General features: G+C 42.3%; 1 protein-coding gene across 1 annotated transcript; it reads left to right on the top strand.

Annotated features, from left to right (window-relative positions):
• Positions 1-3,544: 3,544 nt before the first annotated feature.
• Positions 3,545-15,337, top strand: fzd4 (frizzled class receptor 4). Its single transcript, XM_050071059.1, has 6 exons — positions 3,545-4,218; positions 7,407-7,544; positions 7,739-8,125; positions 9,332-9,477; positions 10,150-10,397; positions 12,148-15,337. Exons 1-6 carry the CDS (start codon positions 3,946-3,948, stop codon positions 12,564-12,566), a joined length of 1,611 nt encoding a protein of 536 aa, XP_049927016.1. The 5' UTR covers positions 3,545-3,945; the 3' UTR covers positions 12,567-15,337.
• The last annotated feature ends 2,861 nt before the right edge of the window (positions 15,338-18,198 follow it).

The raw sequence follows: 18,198 nt of genomic DNA, 5'->3' as shown, positions 1-18,198 counted from the left end.
TCTTCTTTGCTCACCAGCCAAATGCCCATTTGAATGGGAAAGCCTGCTTGATCATTAACTCTATAGCTTAAAGGGTAACTGTGGTCATTATCCACTCAGTGTGATGGTCATTAGTCTGTCAATTCCAACACGTTGTCTGCTCACCCCTGCTATTCACACTCTACTGTGAAAGTAAACAGAGGGGACGGAGTGTGCTGGTGGCTCGCGCTGATAATGTGCTGCTGCAGCTCCTTACCTCGCCCTCCTTTATCTCTCTGCTTGCCTGGTTCTTCTTCTCCGTATCTACAGTTGAAAATTAATTGCCTTAATTAATTTGCATGATAAAGTGTGTAAAAGTTGATAAAGTCACCAGTGTTTTTTTCCCTTTTTCTCCGTTGGCTCAAATGTCCTTCAAATGGAGCTTTGATTGCTTCTAAGTTTACTCCATTTCTTTTTTCCCATCTCAATTACTTCTTTCTTTTGAAAATACACACATTCACACACCACACCCCTGATAACCATCAGCTCCAGGGAAGAATCTATTGTTTCAGCTCAGTGCTAATTACTCCAGGTCTTGACCCCAGGTTCAGTCGAAGAGCAGCGGAGGGGGATGGTGTGTATGCAAATGTATGTGTGTGTGAGTAGAGAGAAGTGTGTGTATATGTGTGTGTTGGGGGTTGGGCTAGGCTGGGTGGAGAGGTCATTGCTGCTGCCAATCAATTGTCACACTGGATTTGCCTAAACATCACAGTATAATCCAGGAGGGAAAACACAGCAGCACAATGAGAGCAGCCAGCCAGACTGCTGCTGATAATGATTTGGTGTTTTAGGCATTTATGTGAGTGTCTTATCAAAAGCAACTCCCTACAAATACCTGACACAAACATGCCAAGTGAAGAAATATGGGCAAAGGAAAGGATTAGTAATGCACGGAATAATTTGTGAGTCTGCAACCCTGGTAATTTTTCTTGTCTGACTCCAATCCCTCCTGTGCTGGCTCCTAATGTTTATTTGCTTTGTGTCTTAAGGCAGACAAAGATAGATGGTTTGAGATCAAGAAGGCACATATTTTGGGCTCAGCCTCACTTCTTTATTGTAGTTGTGTGCTTCTGGGTCATGTGTGACATGTACTTTAAAAAAAACTATCTTTCCCAAACTCAGTTGTTTCACAGGGTTAATGTACAATATATAGTTTTCTGCCTCTAGGGTCAATCTTAACAATAAAAGATGAAGCAATGCCATCATGGTGGTCAATTTCTCCTGGTTAGAATTCCTTCAGTGTTCAATGGCCATTAGGGTTTTTACTGGGAGTCAAATTACCCTCAGAGGTTCAAACCATTCCAAAACAAACAGACTAGGTGACTAAAACTGGTACAAACACTTACTAAAGCAGATTCACTTTAAAAATAAATGTTTTACCAAGGCTGTTCGGCTCATCGAGGAGGGGCTGCTAGCTCAGAGCTTGCTAATGTGTGCTCACCTTTTTTCTCTGATTACTTGGGATGTAGATGTTCAGGAGGTTGGTACCAAGAGCCGAATTATTAGCAGAGGTCTCCCTCTCTCGAAAATAAACAGACCTTGTGATTTAATTGAGTAAAAACGCTGAATAAAGCGATTTCACTTTAAAAATCTGTGTTTCTCCAATGCTGTTTGGCACAGCAAGGGCTGGATATGAGCTGATACTAACATTTGCTCACCTTTTTCTCTGATGACTTGAGATCCAGATGTTCAGGAGGTTTGTACCAAGAGCCGAATTATCAGCTGGGATCTCCTTCTCTCTAAAACTAATGGACCCTGTGATTTAAACCACTAAAAACACAGTATGAATTTCACGTTAAAAATCAGTATTTCTCCAATGCTGTTTGGCACAGCAAAGGGCTGCAGCCAAGCTCACGCTAACGTTTGCTCAGCTTGCTTGCCTGATAACTGAGGATCCAGACATCTGATGACTAAGATCCTTCTTCTAGTTCAAACATATAGTTATAAACAACCAACATCTAAAAAGTGTATTGGAAAAATGCGGCTTAAAAGTGGATAAAAAGTCCGTTTATAACAGCTTCTGTCAGCCAAGACCCTGACGCAATGGCAAAGGGGATATGATGCCACTGACCAGCAACAGCGACCAAATGACACGGACTGCATCCATGATGAAAATTACAGGTTTCTCTGGGTTTTAACATTGTTGGAAACAGTTGGGATAATGTCATACACAACTCAACAAAATATACAACATTGGTCTAGTTGTTTTAAGACATTTTAATGTGGAAAAGTTACCTATTATATCTTGTGGTAAATAACACTAGCATGCAGTTGGACATGCAGAAATTGTTAATTTCAGAAGTCTCACCCTGTCTCTGAGTGCATTTAGATTGTGGGGCATCGGTGGCTTAGTGGTAGAGCAGGCGCCCCATGTACAAGGCTGTTGCCGCAGCGGCCTGGGTTCGACTCCAGCCTGTGGCTGCATGTCTCTCCCTCTCTCTCTCCCCCTTCACGCTCATCTGTCCTATCAAATAAAGGCTTAAAAATGCCCAGAAAAATATCTAAAAAAAATAAAATAAATAAATAAATAAAAATAAACTTGGCAACTAAAATAAAATAAAGCATCACTCTGCCTGAAATTGAATCTTATCCGAATCCTGTTCCATTTAAACTCTGGGCAAAGTGACACTAGAATACAGTTTCAGGTATTTGTGGTGTTTGAAAAGGTCTGTGGAGCTCTTAAGTTGAGTTTGATTACACTTGGCAGATGGTTTAAGCACCTCAGAATCGTACAAATCACTTGGAAGCAAACACAAATCAAGTATTTCTTGAGCTCTCCTCCTCCTGGAATATTTGCAACAAATCCAAGCACTTTCTCACCCAAGTCCACTTTTACAACACTGAAAAGCCAAAACAACACTCTTCACTGCTAGTTTCATGCTGTAAAAGAGAAGTCTTCTCCCAGGGTGCCACGAGCAAACAAAACCTGTCCAGTATGCGCATTCATTGCAATGCAAAACAGATTTCCAATGCTTCAGCATCACTTAAGGCCCTACTTTCAATTACAATGTCACGAGCACTTAAAGCTGACGGGCCTTTAGAGAGGGAGAGTGGAACCTGTGGTGAAGTTCCAGACGGGCTTAAAAGACCATTAGGGACTTTAAATATAAAATAAAAACACACACGCACTGAAAAATCAACTTTTCAGATGCTTATTTTCTAAAAATACAGCCAATAAAAATATATGTAAGCCACATCAGCCAGTATAAATACAGGTTCTGGATATTGTCAGAATTAGTTGGGGAGTGCTTGCTGATTTTCTTTGCAGGAGGAGAGGAGAGGAGGGAACACGGGGAGAAGAGAATAGAATGGGATGAGAGAAGAAACAAGAAGACAGAAGAGGAGAAAAGTCTGAAGGAAAGGAGAGTGGAGGAGAGGGGATAAGGGGGAGAGGGGAGGAGATGAGGCTCACTCTTCTATTTTTCTCTTGGAGCCCGCCCTCCTGGTCAGGGGTTGGTCAGGGAAACCCAACTCCGGCGCACGGATTGGTCGGCTCTCCTCTGGACGGGCAAAATAGTCTCTCCTCACAGACACAATAAAGTTTAGAGCTGGACGCTTGCAGGCGCAAAAGCAGACCGCTGTGTCTCGTCGCTGCGCTCCGCGTCTCCGCAACGGGCAACAAGGACTGCGGGATTTATCCAAATGTAGGTTTTTATTTTAACTCCATGTGCGCATTTATTTTTAACCGAGAACACGCGCAGATCTCGCAATGATTCACTACTGCTGTATGGATATTTTATTCTGCTGAATGGCTCGTTGGATACTATAAGCCTCCCAAAACGCACGGGACTACACGCGCTCCACTCCGGCTGGACTATAAACACGCGCTGCTGTTTCCAAGGCGACCCAACCTAACTTTGTGTTTAAGGATATTAACTGTGCCAGCATTTACACAGGGCAGCCGTGCAGTCAGTGCTCGCGGTGACCATGCCCGGGATGGTGATGATGATGATGTCGTTCAGCGGGGCAGCCCTGCTCCTCTTGTCCGGGCTGGTTGGTCCGCTGTGCGTGGTGCACGCTTTCGGCGATGAGGTGGAGGAAATGACCTGTGACCCGATCCGGATCAGCATGTGCCAGGGTCTCGGTTACAACGTCACCAAGATGCCAAATCTGGTCGGCAACGTGCTGCAGTCGGACGCCGAGCTGCAGCTGACCACGTTCACGCCGCTCATACAGTACGGCTGCTCCAGCCAACTCAAGGTACTGGGAATGATGGGAGGCACAGAAAATGCAGACTGATATGAGAATAGAATAGACGGCGCGTTACTAAAAGCACACACTGAGGCTGGTGCGCAATTTTAGGAGCACTGATCCTGGACTTAAAAAAGAGGCATGGCTGAGTCGACATAGTCTGCTATATTTGTGTGTGTGTGTGTGTGTGTGTGTGTGTGTGTGTGTGTTTGGAGAGAGTGGGGGGAACATAGTGTGGTCCCAGAGCACATGACAGGGAGCTACCAGCAACAGTGAACACTTCAGACTGATGGTGCCAGCTCTAATCAGGAGCATAATATAGGTTGGCCCCCAGAGAGTTAAAATAAGAATTGGGGTCCCTGCCTTTTTCCTTCCTGTTGTGCCAGACTGTCATGCTAATTTCTGTGAAAATGCCCCCTCTGTCTGTTGACATTCTGAGTTCATGCCCCACACAGCAACAGCTGAGTCTTCAGTGCTATATACTGTACCGTCTTCTTGGTAACAATGGTGCCCTCAGTGTCCCTAAGACAAATGCTGCTTGTTTGCCTCATACACCATGTAAGAAAAAAAATTAGATTGGCCATTTCCTTGTCTTTAAGATTTGACTTCAGACTATAATTGGAACGAAAGGACACAACAAATCAAATTGTCAGTGATTACGTGTGTTACTCTATTTATTTAGACACGCCATGTCTCACAAATGTACGTCTAAAGAGAGAGACATGAAAAGAAACTGTTTCCCAGATGTTCCTGAAGTTACATTTTACTTTTATTACTTTATTACCTTCTCAGTTATTTAATGCACACAGTTGTTAGGAAATAGAAGTAAAAACATATATGTTCATGTTAAATTTAAGCTCTTAAGAAACATTTGTGTCCATGTGTGTGAGACAGCCAGGCAGAACAAGGAGCAACTGCAGCATAAAACCAAACTGTCCTCCTCCAGCTGAAAATTGTCCCGTAAGATTAGCTGACAACCCCCTCCTTATCCCCCTCTCTTTCTCACACACACACACACACACACACACACACACACACACACACACGCTAAAGAGGGAGGAAAGGGGAAAGGGAAACCGTATCCCCTAACATTTGCTCTAATGGGAGGCTTCCTGACAAGTAACCGGAGCAGCTTTTAGCAGTGAAGTGACAGCACTCAGGTTACCAACGGTCGGAGGGGAAACACCCAGAATGTGTTAAATTACTGTCACTGCTGTAATTCACTGTAAGAAATCCCAGGAATGGCATTTCATCTAATTTAATATCTTCTGTTTTTGGAAACTTTTTTTCCTAAATGAATCTGAATGATGTGCAAATCACACAAACAAACCCTCCTCTGATGCTCACACGCGAGGCAACTTTGTCGGTTTGTTAGCTTTTAAATTTTAATTTAACAGAGAATTACACACACAGCCCCCGATATGTGTGGTTCAGCTGGGAACAAAGATTCTCTATTTTCAGTGAGACACTCAATACTGTCTCCAGATCAGCCACTCTGCTCTATTTGCAGAGATAAAGCGATGCTACAACCCAGATATGAATCAGAGAATAGTGTAAAAAATTGAGTTTTAAAGGAAGTTCCCTCTGACTTCCATAACTGATTTTGACATCACATACTTCCCTACAGTATGGCGTTAATGTATCTAAAGCACGCTTTTTTTTATTTTTGCAAATGTAGAAACATTATTAGCATGTAGGTGTGTATCACAAAAGTAGCTTACCGATTCTATAACTTTTAATTCTTACACAATTTATTCATCACACATGTAATTTTATAGTCTAATATGAATGTGGCATACAGATTCACATTTTCTATGTTTACCTGGCTTACAAATTCTCACAGAAAAAGAGTTGTATAATATTTCTGTGTGTATTTATTTCCCAACCTTGACACCCTTCTGGGATTCATGTTTCAATCTGGGCTCCGTTCAAGGCCTGATTTCAAGCTGGGATTTCGCTATCACTGGACCAAGGCTGCAAGCCCAAAACATTCTGTTCTCAATATGGTCCAGTAAATATTTAGGGATATTTCCAAAATGACAAAACTGCAGCAAACCCTCCATTCTGACACGTTTTAGTATTTACAGTCAGCTATCACCATGTCCTTGACCCTGGAGCGCTTGTTTGTTTTCTTTACCTGAAGGAATCCGAGTGAAATGCACTTTCTGCTTATGTGTATTTTCATATCACAAGCCTGGCGCGATTTTACATTCCGGCTTCAAACAGATTTCACTGTTAAGGCATGAAATCACCAAAAATTGCAACCTCTTGTAACCCCAGAGTACGTACTCCTCCACATCACCACCACCTCAAAGAGTCAAAAGTGACTTCAGACCGTTCACTATCTTTATCATCCTGATTTAGATATCTATTTCAAAACCACTGCCATGGGACAGAGAAAACTGAGCCTTGGATTAGGGGGGATTATGGAGCATTACATGGCACATGCCCTCAGTGTTGTCAAGTCCACAGATTGTTTTTAAAGACGTGGCGTTGTGTGTGTGTGTAACCTTGGAGCAGGTTGGTTATGGCCACGGCGTCTTCACTCAAGTCGCGGAGTTTCTTATTAGAAGTGAAAACAGAGACCCACCACTGGAAGAGGTGATGCAACGTACTGAAAGTAAAGACAGAGACAGCAGCAGGGTAGTGAGTGGTAAATTGAAGTAGATGGTGGATCCATGCGTGTGGGAGTAGAAGGTGTAGCCATCTACCAGCTGTAATCCTGTTGTAATATATAGAAAGATTGGCCCACAGGGTTCTCACCGCACAGTTTCCACTTCTTTAACAATTACTACGCCCATGACATGATTAACCCTCTGCCTCACAGTTTGCTTTAACTTCACTGGAACAAAGCGTCCAAACCAGCGCACTGAAATATGACATAATATTGGATAACTGTTGCACTCTTACTGCACTGTCAGCTTAAATTGGTTTTGGAATACTGCAATTTTTCACTTTTAAAACTCTCCTCAATATGTTTGTTTCTCCCTTTTCTCTCTATAAAAATAGAATAGCCCGTGTTTGAACACCCAATACACTTGTAGCATCATCAGTTCAAGCTCAATTAATGACTTAATGACTTCAGTTCACTGTATGCTATGAAATCTCACTAAAGAACACATACATCGCACAATTTTGTAACGCACACTAAAAGCCAAAGGTTCAACTTGTGATCTTTTATCTCCATTTTTCTCCAGTTCTTCCTGTGCTCAGTCTATGTGCCAATGTGCACAGACAAGGTTCCCATCCCCATTGGTCCCTGTGGTAGCATGTGTCTGTCCGTCAAGAGGAAATGCCTCCCTGTGCTCCATGAGTTTGGCTTCATATGGCCTGAGGTGAGTCACCATCACAAGGATTCCCTGCATGTTTTAAGAAAGTAGAATGTACAAAATAGGACATAGGAAACCAAAGCTGTAAAACACAATGTTCTCTTTTATGACTATTATTATGTAAATTAGCTCAACAGTGTTGTTAACAGTAAAATACAGCTGTAACAAGCCATCAAAATTCCCACCACGCCTCTCTCCAGGTGCTCAACTGCAGCCTCTTCCCACCTCAAAACGACCACAACCACATGTGCATGGAGGGCCCGGGGGATGAGGACCCGCCCTACCAGCCCGTCCGCCATCCTCCCCACCAGGAGGAGTGCCAGGCATTGGGATCGGCACCCGACCAGTATACCTGGTTAAAGCAGACTGAGAGCTGCACTCTCCAGTGTGGCTATGACAGCGGGCTCTACCGACGCGGGGCCAAAGTCTTCACGGATGCGTGGATGGCAGTGTGGGCCGTGCTGTGCTTCCTGTCGACCACCCTGACCGTCCTGACGTTTCTGTTGGATTCACAGCGCTTCTCCTACCCGGAAAGACCCATCATCTTCCTATCTATGTGCTGCAATCTGTACAGTGTTGCCTACCTGGTAAGTGGAAGATTTACAGTACATTTATATTGTCCCATTGAAGTTCATTTGTTTGGGGAGAATGAATAAAAAAGAATCAAAAAGCAGTGGTATAAAAAAACATTAACTAAAACATAATTTAGACCAGTGGGCAGCCACAGGACCCAGTTTTCTCCTTAGTCATTAGTCTTGGGTTTACACAGTTAAATATATTCAACATCATACTTTCATTAGGCCATGTCATCAGCTAGTATGCTGTCTGTTAAACACTCACTCTACAGCAGGAAACAACACTTCAAAGCAAAACTTCTGTGCTAGAAATTCACTTTACAAACACGACAAGTTTGCCAATCGCTTGTGGTCCATTCAGAATGGACCAGCGACCCACTTTTGGACCACGACCCACCAGTTGGGAACCACTGATTTAGACTATAGTGGTCATTATAATATGGACTATAATGCTAATATTTAATATTTGAATTTCAAAATATACAGGATTAGATATAGCAGTGTTCGCAAGATAATGGAATTTCTAGCTTAAATACAGTACCTTGAAAAATATCCATATTCAATTTCATTTAAAACCATACCATGAGGATTTATGTACATTATTAAAAAATGAGTATAACAAGGCTACAACACGATGACTGATGCTCATTTTCTAGTTAGTAGCAGAGAACAGCAGAATGACTGTAGTAAACGTTAACACACTCCTATCGGTGTATTATACTGCTGAAAATGAGACCCAAACAGTTTCAAATATTCAGAATCCACATGTATTGATAAATCGATTTTTACCTTGCCTTTTTTAACATTTCGCCAGGGACAACAGATGCAAATTAGGCTAACGAGGCTTAGAGTTTTTATTCCTGTTGATCAATGAGCTTTGTCCAACAAACTAATTATATTAAATTTATTAAAGGAACAATAACTGCACCAAGAAATTAATGGGGTGATCCCCATGAAATGTGTGCATTATTCAACAAACCAAAGCAATTACAGATACCAGTCAAAACAATAAAGTAGTAATAAACCTAGTTTTAGGGTTTTTTAATTACCAAATACTAATAAAACATATTTATGTTCTGCATATCTAAATGGAAAAGTCAGATTTTGAGTTGGTTTGTAATAAGAATAACAGATTATGTGACTTTTTGTCTTTTTTTTTTGTATTAATATTTTTTTAACCATTTTCTTTCCACTGTCACTGTCCGTCCTTTCCTGCAGGTACGGTTGACTCTGGGCAGGGAGCGTGTTTCCTGTGATCTGGATGCCACCGCTGTCCCGATTCTAGTACAAGAAGGGTTAAAGAGCACTGGCTGTGCCATCGTCTTCCTCCTGCTCTACTTCTTTGGCATGGCCTCCTCACTCTGGTTAGTACAAACACACACACACACACACACACGTTTTATCGTATCAATCTTTCATGTCTTTGTCCCATTGTCATCAGCTGTTGTGAATGGACTTTTGTAGAACAATTGGAACACGAGACTTGCATCCTGTTTTCTTTAAAGTCTAACTATCCTGTCTCATAACCTCTGGACTAGATGGATTCATTTCCACGCACAAAGGCAGGCTTTGTAAAAAAAGAAAAAGAAAATGCCACTTTTTGAGTGCGTGCTGTACTACAGTCTCAGTGGAAGCACTCTGCTGTTGCAGCGCTTTTTCTTTCCTTTTCACTTTGCCCTCATTTTCCTGTTTGTCTTCACTTTTTCCTTTTGGAAGAGCAGCAAACTGAAAAGTCCAAGGACCTCACTGTCTCCTTAAACATGATCACATCCCTCTGTTATGTAACTCATAACTATCTCACGATGAGCTAATTACAACAGAGGGAATTTTAAGGAAATGTTATATAGAGGGCAAAGTTAAGGTTTGAGCTCTGCAGCAGTAAACAGTAGCCCACTGTAACCTCAGCATCTTGTTTCCAGGAAACATGTGATTGTTATTTGCAACTGAATTGAATGCCAGTTCACATATCTGATAACTGCACATATGAGCTGTGTTTAACCTTTTCTCTTACTCTCCTTGTGCTCTCTTTCTCTCAGGTGGGTGATCCTGACCCTCACATGGTTCTTGGCTGCTGGACTGAAGTGGGGCCATGAAGCCATTGAAATGCACAGCTCCTACTTCCACATAGCAGCCTGGGCAATCCCAGCCGTTAAAACCATCGTCATCCTCATTATGCGACTGGTAGATGCGGACGACCTGACTGGACTCTGCTATGTGGGCAACCAGCAGCAGGAGGCACTCACAGGCTTCGTGGTGGCACCGCTTGCCACATACCTTCTAATAGGTAATTACAACATGATAGTACAATCAGTTTATCTATTTATTAAGTTTCCTTAATTATTAAAATAAATAGTGCTTATACCAGAGGTGTGGACTTGAGTGGACTAGAGTCACAAATTGATGACTTTTGACACAATTTGACAAAATGACTCATGTCCTCATTTGGACTTGAGCCTTCTGACTTTTGACTTGAAAATACTTGATACTTTTCCCCAAAGATATTAAAGTAGGTCATTTAAAAAGTGTGCCATGAATCAATTTATTTACCCTTATTTCCTGAATCAGCTAACATTCATGCTATTCATTCCCAAGTCGACATTTGAGTGCTCTGACATATTTTCCGCATTGAACGTCTGCAGACAGCTGTAATGACCTGGGCGCACGAATGGTTCTATTCATTGTACAAGTTGGGGCTCTGCCTCAGTTTCCAGCAAATAAAAGGAGGGCTGGTAGGTGAGCTTACCGTCCTCCTATTGCAGTGACTGTGGAGAGCTTGACCACAGTGTTTTGGACAAGACTGGAGTATAGAACAAGAGGCTGGAGGATGCGCAGTCGCCATGCTTGCTGTACATACAGTTTGCACGGTCACGTGGGTGGATCACAATATTTATGTCGCATGGACCAACGCAGACCGTCGCAGACACGGAAACTATGAATTGGCCCTAAATCCTCAGATGATGCAATTAGTTTGAACCTATCCAAATTTTGTTCAAACTAGAAAAGCACTCAGAGAGTGCAGACCTCCGCCAAGTAGGTGACCCCCCCCCGACCCCCCCCCACATCAGATTTTGCAGCCTGCATCACAATTAGGTTATTTATAGAATCCTATTTTTTCGCGAGAGGCGTGCGTCTTGGAAGCGTTTGCATGTGTTTTCCCTATGGCGCTGGCACTTGCGCACCAAATCCATGTTAGCCCCACCCAGACATCAAGTTGGGAGGCAGTTTTAATCAACAGCAGCGTCTTGTACATACTGTGTCATTGAGTCAGGAAAACCCCCATTCAGTCAGATGATAGACTTTATGTATTCCTGACGAGCCCAAGTAGGCCTACTCGCCACTGCCAACCGGCGGCGCACATCTGGTCATGGAATGAGTCTATTCTAAAACTCGGTGAATACACAGTGCCATTTAGCATTATTTTATCCACTTTGCTTCAACCAATCACCATCAAAATTTTATCATATGTTCCTTGTCCTATTATCCACCTTTCCTGAAAATTTCATCAAAATCCGTTCATAACTTTTTGAGTTATTTTACAAACAAACAAACAGACCAATGCCGGCGAAAACATACCTCCTTGGCGGAGGTAACAAATTGCAGTATGTCAAATATGAAGGTTGAAAATCACAGGCGAAGACGCAATAACTTCCAGCAAACATGTTTTAAGACATAAAACACAAATTTAAAAAAAACTGTTGTGATTTTTTGTAAACTTAATGTATTATTGCTCTGTTGTTAAAATGACATTACATTTGGTGAAGAGCGCATTATGATTTGTTTAGGAAACTCAAAGTTTAGGACTTGGGAGTTGATTTGGAATTTCAGTGCAGACTTGAGACCCACTTGTGACTTGCAAAAACAATGACTTGGTCCCACCTCTGGCTTATACCTATGTTACATATACACAGGCCCCACAGTCTTTCTCTAACAGGTATAATCCCAAGTTCTTTAATTGCTTTGTGTGACTGTCATTATGTTTTTTTCTTATATCTGCTGGTCTTTATTTGACTATCGTTTCCCTCTCTGAACCTCAGGCACTCTGTTCATCTGTGCTGGCCTCGTGGCTCTTTTCAAGATCCGCTCCAATCTGCAGAAGGACGGTGCCAAAACAGACAAGCTGGAGCGTTTAATGGTGAAGATTGGAGTATTTTCTGTTCTCTACACCGTCCCGGCATCCACTGTTATTGGCTGTTACCTCTACCAGCTCTCCCACTGGGGGGAGTTCAGAGCCAGCACCCGGGACTCATACGTGGCATCAGAGATGCTTCGAATCTTCATGTCACTGCTTGTAGGCATCACATCAGGCATGTGGATCTGGTCAGCAAAAACCCTCCACACCTGGCAGCGCTGTTCTGCCCGCCTGCTCAGGGACAGCAGGGCAAACCGAGGGGGCAAAAGGGCTCCGGGTGAGGGCTGGATCAAACCGGGGAAAGGCAACGAGACAGTTGTGTGAGGAGGAAGAGAGAGGGAAATGGACTTCTACCTGCTTCTCTGTCACTTACAGATACTCACTCTGCCGAACAAAAGGTGGAGAGGACAGAGGAAAGAGATGAGAGGGAGAAGCAGGAGTTTCTCAAGGAAGCCACTGGATGTAATGGCATCATAAAAGCTCACTGAGAGTCTGCAAGCATGCCTCACCCCCTCTAACTGCCTCTTACAGTGATAATGGAGGAGAAAAGTGGAGGATTGGGTCGTACATAAGTAGCAACAGTAGCCTCTCTACCTCTGTTAGACTTCTTTTGCCCAGAGAGATAGAGAAAGTGGAAAATGAAGGAGACAGAGAGACAAAAAAAGGCAGAACAGAAGCGTCAATATGCAGACCAGGCACACCCACAAGCTGTGTAGCACCACGTCTACCTCTCTGCCTCACTTTCCTCCAGAGCCCTCAGCAGAAGAGACTGAACCTGCTGGAGACAGTAACCCTGATGCCGTTGTGTCTTTTGGGGGTCTTTTGAAGTTTTGAATTTTACACTGGAGAGTCCTGGTGCAGACATTATACAGGTGTAGGTTGATGTTTCCCAAAAGCATCTGAGTTCCTGTGGGCTTTTATGTTCACATGGGAAATTAAAAATGAAATCCCAGACCAAGAGTAATTATAATATCATAAAAACATAAAATATGGCCTTAAACCTGTGATTTGTTTACGTTTGAACCACGCTATTCTACATTTTTGTAAATTATTACCTTTTGTACAATATGAAAGAGCAGGTGATTTTATTACTCAGAATTTTTTGGGGGAAACCAGCTCTAAGCTGTAATAATGCACTATAATTCTCGACAATATGTGAAGTGTCTGTGCTTGTCACAAGTGCATTACCAGGGACGGCAGTGATGTAACAACAAATCATTACACAGTATGTTAATATGCAGAGAGCCTTTAACAATTTGGTTGATTTTCATAGTGAATGCTGCAGAAAAAATAACTAATTAAGTCACAATCACTTTTTTTAAACAAATATTGTGAAGGCAGAAGTAGAGAAACATAATGAGATTATTTTTTTAATGTGTAATTGAGGTAACGTCTGTGGTAGCTATAAAGCTCACTGCAATGAATCCTGGGAGCCCCCCAGCCGTGCCTTTTATTGACCCATAAATGTGCAAGCGGTGAGGCGTCTGGGAAATGTAGGCCTGTGTGTTTTACCTCAGTAATCTACGGGAAGCTCAGCTAACTTCTAATGATGTGTGCAGTCTTTGTGCAAACCCTGTACTGTATATGCTCTTGAGTTACCATGAAATCCAGGAAATTAAATTATTCCCTCTGCCCTCTTTTCCAAACACCGGACCCGAGGCACGTCGAAGAATTACACGTTATTAGACAATCACTTGCCAAAAGACACATTATGCAATAACAGAGAGCTGTCACGGACACATGCATGTGCACATGCACATATATGCAGATACACACAGAGGAATCAGTTCCCACGAATCTCATCCACTAGCAGTTATGATCGCTATCAGAGTAATAACTCCAATAATAGGAGACGGTATCTGCTTAATTATGTCTGCTTTCCATCTTTTTTAAGCTATGACTCTTCATCCCTTCAATTCATAAGGCCATCACTGTCTGTTCTACCTGCGTATCTGTCTGTCCGTGTGTCTGATGCTCTCATTAGCCCGCTGCCTGCCTGTTGCTCTTTAACCTCCTCTACTGCATGGCTCATTTCCCAGACAATCAAGTCATCCCTAGCAAAGATTATTGTACATTACATTTCAGAAATTCACGGACGATAGGGACGAGATAACTGCTTATAGAATGTACTATAAGCTTTAATTACAGTGAGTTACGCCTGGTCATTCTGCTGCACTCACCAAACCCTGCAACTGCTCCAGTGTACCATATATTTGCCTGACAATCTATCTAGCAAAGCTCTTGCGTTTCAGTAAGTCTTTGAATGTATAATACGTGGGGGGTGTCACGTTACGTATGCCTTCTACATTTAAGTAAAGAAAATTTGATTCTTGGCTATTTCAATGCATAAGGGCTTGAATAATTTGGAGCTTTGCCCCTGTGTGTCATTTGAAACCATATAGTGCCTCCCACAGCTCGTCACAGGTATTTTAACATTGAAGGGGACAGAAAGTAACCTTAAAGTGTGCACTGCCTTTTACTGAAATCATGCTAAATGTAACAGCAGCCTTATTGCATTCAGTTTACTTCTGGTGGTTCTGGTGAAACCTAGAACGCTGTAAAAAAGCAGTTTTTCTCAAACCAGCACACTTTGGCACACTTATTGAATTTCCAGAGTCAAGCAAACATTACAGCGAGTTAAAATGAATTGAATTAACCTCTGACCACCTCCCCTCTGAGCTAATGCAGTTTCCCTCTGAAACTCAAGTTCTGGCCGTCCACTCTGGTATGACCACACTGAGCTTCAGGTGACATTTCCAAACAATCACTCAACAGTGGTGCCTTGAAACATGCTGAGTGTGTGCCGCGGCGTAATGAAGACTGAGAACCACTGTTACTACAGATGTGTGAACGCTTTTTCAGAAGCCCAGATATGCATTAAAGTTGGGGGTCAGTTCGTCGGCGCTGATCATAGCCTTTAAGGTCTAGACTGTTCCTTTTGTGTAGAGAACACGTTGTCTTGATGATGTCATCAATGTATTATAAAGAAATTGCTAATTTATCCTTGTAAAAAAGTGACAACAAATTTTAAGACTTGTTTGTTATTTAAAAACACTTTTGTATCAGAAGAAGATGATGAATAAAAACTTTTTGGTTTCCAATATGTGGATGCAAGTTTCCGTATTCGTGTGTGTGTGTGTGTGTGTGTGTGTGTGTGTGTGTGTGTGTGCTTCAAATAAGTACAATAGAAATAGGGCTGCAACAATTTTTCTTTTTCTTTTTTTTTTTTGCAATTAATCTGCTGATTTTTTTTTTTTTTTTGGGTGACTGCTTGATTAATTTTTTGGTTAAGGTAAAAAAAAGCCTTTTACAATTTCCTGAAGCCCAGGGTGACATCTTTGACTGTCTTATTTTGTCCAACCAATAATTCAAAACCAAAACACATTCTGTTAACTATCACATTCGACAAAGAAAAGCAACATATTTTTACATGTGGTATCTTGGCTGATAAAACTATTAATAGATTTTCCAAAAAAGAGGCTAACAAACTCATCTGCCAACTTATATAACTACTGCTCTACAATAGGATAGGATAGGATAGGATAGGATAGGATAGGATAGGATAGAATAGGATAGGATACGATAGGATACGATAGGATACGATACGATAGGATACGATAGGATACGATACGATAGGATACGATACGATTTTATTGTCCCTGAGGAAATATGTTTTGGATACATGCCGTCCCTGCCGTTAAAAAGATACAAAAAGTCTGTACATACAGTTCCTACATATACAGTCCATACACAGAGCTGTTGCAATTCTCAATCCCACATACCTACAGTACATGTACAGACTGCCATCAACCAACAAATTCCACACTGCCCAGTGCACCACACATCTGTTTTACATAGTCATCATAAAGATTACATAGTTATGATGTTAAAAAAAAGAAATATACACACATATTTATATATACATATGTACATATATACACACATAAATACACACTTACATGCACATACATACCTACACATACACACTGTATGGTTGAGCTACAGTTAGCTTCCCATTTAAGGCTTTAATGGACAAGGGGACAAGAGTGTTTTTTAAGTGGTTAAGCCACCTATCAATCTGATCTATTGATTTACTGACTAACTACTTCGACTTCAAATGGAGTTAATGTCATGTATTCAGACCTGTACGGCTGGTAAACATGCTGATACTATTATATTGCTATCGTGATATGAGACTAATATTTCTTAGGGCGTTTTCAGACCTGAAAGTCCAGACCAAGGTTCATGTTTTTGTTACATTGTATACATTTGGTCCCTTGGTTTTGCATTCACATTGCAATTCTGTTAGCGGACTAAAGAACTTTACATGACATATTTACGTTCATCTACGTGGGTTGCGTCACTTTATATTTGACATCGATTGGTTTATAAATGGGCGGAGGTCTGACGTCAGCATGTTGTCAAGTAGGCGGGTAGGAATCCCCTCAATGTTTACAAACATTACCTCACGCAAATGGACGAACCGATTCTAATAATCGCCACGCTACTCATGCCATTATGGCATTGCTATCAGCTGCAGCACCAACCTAGAGCACAATACTCGCGGCTCATACAAAAACGAAATATAAATCTACGCCTTGTGCGAAGATGTCATCGTCGCCTGCAGGAAGGAGGAGGAGGAGACAGCTAGTAATGTTAGCAATGCTGAGAGCCCTGCCAACACGGGAGCAACCAGTGTCGAGGTGAGTGACCATAGACGGCTCATTTTTGATGGTGGACTTGACTTCTCTCCTGGCTGAAATGAACAACCGGCACGCTAGAATTTCCTGTCAGCGGTCTGAAAGTCCGAACCATCCAAAAAAATGCTTTCACACTAGTAACGGACCTGACCATGGTTCTGTTTGGTCCGGACCGAGGCAACCTCTTTTGGCCGGACCAAATTTCGGCCGTTTGCTCCGGACCGTGGTCCAGGGGTACTTTTCCCACCTGTGGAACAAACTGGAAAGTCCAAAAGTCTGCACCAAACAACCTAGGTGTGAAAAGGCCCTTAGTTTCAAAGGCTGCATTACAGTTAAGTGGTGTAATCTTCTGAACTTACCAGACTGCTCTAGCTATTCTATTATTTGCCCTTTGTTACCATTAGTCAAAAATCAAGGTATTCGGTCAAAAATACTGTGATGTTTGATTGTCTCCAAATCACCGAGCCGTATAGAGCAGGGATCAAAGTCAAAGGCCCAGACGCACCAAGAGTGGCATCAAAGAACCCATGGCGACAAGACCAACTGCTGCGTCGTCTGAAGCGTCTCAGCCAAAAAGTTGCACTTGAACATGCCACAAAACTACAGTCATCATCCAACTCGCATGAACATTCTGAGCCTGCATAAGATAAAATAACTCTCCAAACAGCAGGCAGCAGTAGTCTGTATTTGTCATTTAAAAAAAGAAAACCAGAGGACAGACGGGACGGATTCAAGACACTAGTTAACCAGTTACACACAACCCGATGTTTAAAAAACAAGGGATATTTACTGAGCAGTGACACAAAGAATCCCAAACTGTTTCTGCTGAACTCACTGGCTAAAAAAAAATCTTATCTAACAACACGTTTGTTTCAATCTCAGGCCCTCTTGACTTTAGCCATTTGTTTGCTTTCCATAACCATGTTCCCTTTTCTTGCACTGAGCTGAACTACCAATCAGAGCTATGTCTTGCACAAATGGGCCTCGCCGTCTCTGATGCTGATTCAACACGCTGAATCGGCCGAAAAGGGGACGAGGGCTGACCGGTGCAGTACACACCTCAAAAAGTGGGGCAACAGATGCTCACTGAAGGCCCGACCGCTGGCTTGGTGTGCCAGGGCCCTTAGAGGTTAATGAGCAATCCTGCCTCAGTGTGTCATGTAAAGACATCTCCATGCCCTATGAAAGCAGCTACTGGGTTGTTAGGAGTGAGTGAGCAAAATGATTGAGTGATTCTGGGTCTATGTTGCATCTGA

Source organism: Epinephelus moara, chromosome 2, assembly GCF_006386435.1.
Source record: "Epinephelus moara isolate mb chromosome 2, YSFRI_EMoa_1.0, whole genome shotgun sequence".
NCBI lineage: Eukaryota > Metazoa > Chordata > Actinopteri > Perciformes > Serranidae > Epinephelus > Epinephelus moara.
The sequence above is the reverse complement of the archived record's forward strand: the minus strand, read 5'-3'. Positions and strand labels throughout refer to the sequence as shown.